Here is a 7,024-nt window from a genome sequence, read left to right as displayed (position 1 = left end):
AAAAAAAAAAAAAAAAACAGTCATAGGAATACATAAATATCCAGCACACAAGAAGGTAAACTGTATAAAGTCTGACATGCAATCAAAATTATCCAAAGAAAGCATCCAAAGAAGCAGAAAAATACAATTCATAATGAGACAGGGAATAATCAATCAATTGAAAAGCCAACTCAGAAATGACACAGATGGGCCAGGCGCAGTGGTTCACACCAGTAATCCCAACACTTTGGGAGGCCAAGGTGGGTGGATCACCTGTGTTCAGGAGTTTGAGACCAGCCTGGCTGACATGGAGAAACCCCATCTCTAATAAAAATACAAAATTAGCTGAGCATGGTGGCACATGCCTGTAATCCCAGCTAATTGGGAGGCTGTGGCAGGAGAACTGCTTGAACCCAGGAGGTGGAGGTTGCAGTGAACAGAGATCGCACCTGCATTCCAGCCTGGGCACCAAGAGCGAGACTACATCAAGAAAGAGAGAAAAGAAAGAAAAGAAAGGAAGGAAGGAAGTAAGGACACGGATGATGAGAATCAGTAGCCAAGACCACTAAAACAGTTGTTGTAACTGTATTGCATATGTTCAAAAACCTAGAGGAATGTCTGGGCACATGGTAAGTAGAAAAACAGAAGATATAAAAAGGACCCAAATCAAACTTCTAGAAATGAAAACTACACTTATACCAGTGACAGCATACTAGATACTACAGAAGAAAAGATATATAAACTTGAATAAATAGTAATAACCAAACTGAAACAAAAAGAGGAAAAAGACTGAAAAACTGAACAAAGCATCAGTGTGCCAGGACACCATTTCAAGTGGTCTAAAATACCTATAATAACTGGAGCTGCCAAAGGAAATGGGGAGTACAGAAGAAAATTTCAAGAAATACTGGTCGAAATTTATCAATTTTGATCTTCCCAACTATAAACATATATGCAAGAAACTCAACAAATCCCAAGCACAAGAAACATGACGAAAAGTACACCAAGGCATATCATAATCAAATTACTTAAAACCAGTGAGAAAACCTTCAAAGCAACAAACAAATAATAAACACAAAGAGTTGAAACATATTATATGTATATAAAAATCCATGAGTTCATAATAACACTTAAAAAATTAAACTACACAAAAACTCACTATCAAGGCTGCTAGGACACCATTACTCTAAGAACTAATAAAGGAAAGAATGAAGCATTTCTGGTGCCTACAAACTGTATTTCAAAGCATCCAAAGAGTTAAGGAATAGTGTTTCTTCTTAAAATTCTAATAAATGCAAAAAAGAGAATTATAAAATTATCATTTTGTAATCTACAATGGATAATCTGCTATAATGTCATAGGAAATACACAACCCACCTATACATGTATGCCAGACCCAGAACAGAACCTGAATCTAATCAAGCCCATAGATCCACTGCTAGTTTACAAGAAATATAGGGAAGAGAAATGCGTTAACTGATACCAAGAAGATATAATCAGCAGACAAATCCAGAATGTGAAAAATTTGATGACAAATGACTCAGATTCTTCAACAAATAAATGACATGAAAAGAAAGGTGAGTGAACTGTTAGTGAGATTAAAAGAAAGTTAAGAGACATAAATAAAATATAAGATATGAACTTTGGATCCAGATTTGAACAAATAATTTGAAACAATAAAAAACTGACGTCAGACTGTATATTAGATGATACGAACAAATATAGTTAATAGATTTTTTTTTTTTTTGGAGACAGGGTCTCACTCTGTCACCCAGGCTGGCGTCCAGTGGTCCAGTCACAGCTCACTGCAGCCTCAACCTTCCAGGCTCAAGTGATCCTCCCATCTCAACTTCCAGAGTAGCTGGGACTAAAGGCACACACCACCAGACCCAGCTAATTTTTTTTTTTTTTTTTAGAAACAAGGTCTCCCTGTGCTGCTTAGGCTGGTTGTTAATTCTGCTGGGTCTGAGTCTGATATTATAGTTAGGCTTTTTTAAAAGTCCTTATCAGATAGAAATAAATATTGAAGAATGTATGGGTAAAATGATATGATGGTCTTCAGATTTGTTTTAAAATAGTCTGGTGGGGTGGGCAGGGAACATGCATATATGTAGAAGATAAAAAATAAGTGGCAAAATGCTGATAATTAACATTATTTTCTTAGATTTTATTTTTTTCAAAACGTTATGGCTTAAGGAAAATAATTTACTTACTTGGTGACTTGCCTATGTTGTAGCTATTAAAAAAACAGGGTTTTTGTGAGTTTACACCTTGTTTGTCTACTTGATGGGACTGAGTAGCTTCCTTCAATTGAGATAGAATTTGTCTACCACTGCGCTGGGAAGAGGCATTGACTTCAAATATCTAAAAGAAGAATATAAGAAAAAACAAAGGGGGAATGGTTTATGTTTCCTTTTAATCCAACGGTAGTTATTCTGTTAACATTCTCCCGTCATAGCTGTTACTAACCTTAAACCCAAGCTCCTGGGCGCAAGCATACACTGCAGCAGTTTTTCCCACTCCTGTTGGCCCTGATATAAGGACAGTATTGCAAAGACAGCTCTCTTCATCATCTGAACTGCCTTTGAAGTCTATGCTGTCCAAGACATCTGAAAAATTATTCAATTGCAAATAAAATAATTGCTGAGGAAGCAATTCTACTTTATGAAACCCAATGATCAAATCCCACAAATTTCTTGCAATAAATTCTGAAAAATGAATTTATAAAAAGTAGAAAATCAAATATAAAATACCAATTAAGAAATTTTATAGAAAGTTTTAGTTAATCTAACTCTAAAAATGTTCAGTGAAACAGTGAAAAAAAAATGACACAAAATACCTTCCTGTTTCTCATCTCTTTTTCCCTTCAGATTTTGTCTTTCTTCCAATTCAGCTCTTCTTTTCCAGTCTTTCAACCAACTGCCACAAGAAAATGTAATAAAAATAATTCACAGAATATAGCGATCTCTTAGACTTTCTGTTAAAATGATTATTGGGGAAAGTTATGGCATATGGTTGTCTAAGCAATCCATAGTGCCTATAAATCAACTAAAGAGTAAAATATTTTTACACAGACAGGAACATTTTTAAATGAAGTAGTTTCTGCCAAAATATACAAGACTATATGTGCAAGAATATTCACTGCAGTATTGTTTATATTAGCCTCTAACAGGAAAAACATAAAAGTATACCAGTGGGGAAAAAGATACAGTATAGTACACTCACTTAGAAACCAGTACACAGCAATTAAAAAGAACTGAGGTAGCAGGGCAGGCACAGTGGCTCAGGCCTGTAATCCCAGCACTTTGGGAGGCAGAGGCAGGTGGAATGCTTGAGCCCAGGAGTTTGAGACCAGCCCGGGCAACACAGCGAAACCTGTCTCTACAAATAATACAAACATTAGCAAGGCATGGTGGTACATGCCTGTAGTTCCAGCTACTTGGGAGGCTCAGATAGGAGGATGGCTTGAGTATGGGAGGTGAAGGTTGCAGTGAGCCGAGATTGCAACATTGCACTCCAGCCTGGGCAACAGAGCAAGACCCTGTCTCTCACATACACACAAAAGAACTGCGGTATATTGTGTAATTACATGAAAGATGCCTAATATACAATGTACAATAGAAAGATTAAATTCTAATCTGGAACTAGAATGCCTGAGTTTAAACCCCAGTTTCATCACTTTCTACCTGTGTGACCCCTTGGACAAATAACTCAGCTTCTCTAGGCCTTGCTTTCTTCATCTATGAGATGAGAACAGAATTTATGCTCATAGTTGTTTTTTTTTTTAAGATAGTCTTGCTTTGTCACTGGAGTGTAAGGGTACAATCATAGCTCACTGCAGCCTCGAATTCTTGGACTCATGTGATCCTCCCAGTCTCCTGAATAGCTCAGAAACCAGGTGCATGCCACCATGCCCAACTATTTTTTTTAATTTTTTGTAGAGATGGGGTCTCCCTATGTTGCCCAGGCTGCTCTTAAACTCGCAGCCACAAGCAATCCTCCTGCCTCAGCCTACCAAAGCAGAGATTACAGGCATGAACCACTGTACCCTACTGCTCAGAGTATTGTTCTAAGGATAAAATGAATTAAGAATAATACAAGTGGCCGGGCGCGGTGGCTCACGCCTGTAATCCTAGCACTTTGGGAGGCCGAGGTGGGTGGATCACCTGAGATCAGGCGTTCAAGACCAGCCCGGCCATCATGGTGAAACCCCATCTTTATTTTTTTTATTTTTTATTATTTTTTTTCGAGACAGAGTTTCGCTCTTGTTACCCAGGCTGGAGTGCAATGGCGCGATCTCGGCTCACCGCAACCTCCGCCTCCTGGGTTCGGGCAATTCTCCTGCCTCAGCCTCCTGAGTAGCTGGGATTACAGGCACGCGCCACCATGCCCAGCTAATTTTTTGTAGTTTTAGTAGAGACGGGGTTTCATCATGTTGACCAGGATGGTCTCGATCTCTTGTCCTCGTGATCCACCCGCCTCGGCCTCCCACAGTGCTGGGATTACAGGCTTGAGCCACCGCGCCCGGCCCGAAACCCCATCTTTCAAAAAAAAAAGAGAGAGTAATACAAGTGCTTAGAACAGTACCAACTTCATGCAATTAATTATGGGTCCATAAGTCCTTATATGAAATCCTTTGGGCCAGATTGTTTTAGAATTCATAATTTTTCAGATACGTAAAAGGTTATTTGGTACATATAATGCATATGACATAATACTCCTAATAGGGTATAGGCAGTACATCCACAATCACTTAAGTTGTTTTGGTTTGATTATTTTTTTGAGACAGAGTATCACTCTAGCCCAGGCTGGAGTGCACTGGCACAATCTCAGCTCACTGCAACCTTTGCTATCTGGGTTCAAGTGATTCTCATGCCTCAGCCTCTGGGGTAGCTAGGATTACAGGCATGCATCATCATGCCCAGCTAATTTTTGTATTTTTAGTAGAGACAGGGTTTCGCCATGTTGGCCAGGCTGGTCTGGAACTCCTAGCCTCAAGTGATCGGCCTGCCTTGACCTCCCAAAGTGCTGGGATTACAGGTGTGAGCCACCGCACCCAGCCATCACTTAATATTTGTATTTAAAAATGTTCAGAATTTTTTGGATGTGAGAATTGAAGACCAAGTACCAGGGACCTGAATTAATAATAATGTGATCCCATTTGTTAGAAAGGAAGAACTAACATACGCATAAAATATTTTTCTGGAAGATTTTACAAGAAATTTAAATGATTATTTCTGACGAGTAGAAATGTAAGAAAAGAAAGCTACTTTTCACTTAAAATTCTACCCATTTTTAAAAGATTTTTTAACATATATTACTTTAAAACTATAATTTCAAAATAAAAATAGTAAAACTAAGTTTGTAAACTATTTCTCAATTCCTTTACAAATTTTACCAACCTATGTAACTTTTTTATAGCTAACTCATTTCCTATGAGTTCACTTGCAGTCTGAGGTTGATACTTTTCTGTCCAAAGCATGTCTTCAGTTCCAGAATCTAAAACAAACCAAAAAATTAAATATATTCCTTGACATAAACATATATGAATTCTTAGTCATTGATATTATTGTTACAATGTCACAGTAGGTATTTGCAGAAATATTTATATTTACAAAATGCCAACGAGGTAATTTTAAAACAATGTTACATTTAAAATTCTTCACACCAAATCCTTCCCCTAAAAAAANCGCAACCTCCGCCTCCTGGGTTCAGGTAATTCTCCTGCCTCAGCCTCCTGAGTAGCTGGGATTACAGGCACGCGCCACCATGCCCAGCTAATTTTTTGTATTTTTAGTAGAGACGGTGTTTCACCATGTTGACCAGGATGGTCTCAATCTCTTGACCTCGTGATCCACCCGTCTCGGCCTCCCAAAGTGCTGGGATTACAGGCTTGAGCCACCGCGCCCGGCCCTACTCACTTGTTTATCAGCACTATTTTTTTTTTATTTTTTCATTTTTGAGATGGAGTCTTGCTCTGTTGTCCAGGCTGGAGTGCAGTGGAGAGGTCTTGGCTCACTGCAACCTCTGTCACCCAGGTTCAAATGATTTTCCTGCCTCAGCCTCTGAAGAAGCTGGGATTATAGACATGCGCCACCATGCCCGGCTAATTATCGTATTTTTAGTAGAGACGAGGTTTTGCCATGTTGGCCAGGCTGGTCTCAAACTCCTGACCTCAGGTGATCCACCCGCCTCAGCCTCCCAAAATGCTGAAATTAGAGGCGTGAGCTACCACCCCTGGCCACTTTGTTACTATTTTTTAACTTTTTAATTTTAAAATTGCCATCCCTTCACTTGAGGTCAGGAGTTTGAGACCAGCCAACATAGCGAAACCCTATCTCTACTAAACAAACAAACAAACAAACAAACAAACAACAGTCATCTTTGCACAGGGGCCATGCTAATCTTCTCTGTATTATTCCGATTTTAGTGTATGTGCTGCTGAAGTAAGCACAATACAATTTTTTTTTTTTCTTTTTTTGGAGATGGAGTCTTTCTCTGTCACCCAGATTGGAGTGCAGTGATGCAGTCTTGGCTCCCTGTGACCTCCACCTCCCGGATTCAAGCCATTCCCCTGCCTCAGCCTCCCAAATAGCTGCCAAATAGCTCCCAAATAGCATGCCAAACAGGCACGCACCATGGCTGGCTAATTTTTGTATTTTTAGTTGAGATGAGGTTTCAACATGTTGGTCAGACTGGTCTCAAACTCCTGACCTTGTGATCCCACCACCTCAACCTCCCAAAGTGCTGGGATTAAAAGCATCAGCCACCACCCCCAGCCAATACCAGATTTTTTTTTTAAAGCACATACATAGGCCAAGTGCAATGGCTCATGCCTGTAATCCCAGCACTTTGGGAGGCCAAAGCGAGTGATCATTTGAGTTCACGAGTTCAAGACCTGCCCAGGCAACACAGTGAAACCCTGTCTCTACAAAAATTAGCTGGAGGGGCCGGGCGCGGTGGCTCAAGCCTGTAATCCCAGCACTTTGGGAGGCTGAGGCGGATGGATCACGAGGTCAAGAGATCGAGACCATCCTGGTCAACA

The 7,024-nt window shown here is 39.7% G+C and overlaps 1 protein-coding gene and 1 non-coding gene across 2 annotated transcripts in view; both read right to left on the bottom strand.

Moving 5' to 3' along the window:
- The window catches only part of ATAD5 (ATPase family AAA domain containing 5), a 66,437-nt gene that overhangs the window by 21,318 nt on the left and 38,095 nt on the right, over positions 1-7,024 (bottom strand). The window contains exons 8-11 of the mRNA XM_017542017.2: positions 5,382-5,478; positions 2,819-2,898; positions 2,449-2,588; positions 2,193-2,343 (exon numbers count right to left, since the gene is read on the bottom strand). Of these exons, the coding sequence (XP_017397506.1) occupies positions 2,193-2,343; positions 2,449-2,588; positions 2,819-2,898; positions 5,382-5,478 (468 nt within the window). The remainder of the gene's footprint in view (positions 1-2,192; positions 2,344-2,448; positions 2,589-2,818; positions 2,899-5,381; positions 5,479-7,024) is intronic.
- LOC119473221 lies at positions 6,327-6,433 on the bottom strand. The gene has a single exon (XR_005202426.1). It is a non-coding gene; the product is annotated as a U6 spliceosomal RNA (small nuclear RNA).

The sequence above is a fragment of the Cebus imitator genome, unplaced genomic scaffold, assembly GCF_001604975.1.
Source record: "Cebus imitator isolate Cc_AM_T3 unplaced genomic scaffold, Cebus_imitator-1.0 Scaffold140, whole genome shotgun sequence".
NCBI lineage: Eukaryota > Metazoa > Chordata > Mammalia > Primates > Cebidae > Cebus > Cebus imitator.
This window is presented reverse-complemented; position numbering and strand designations above follow the sequence as displayed.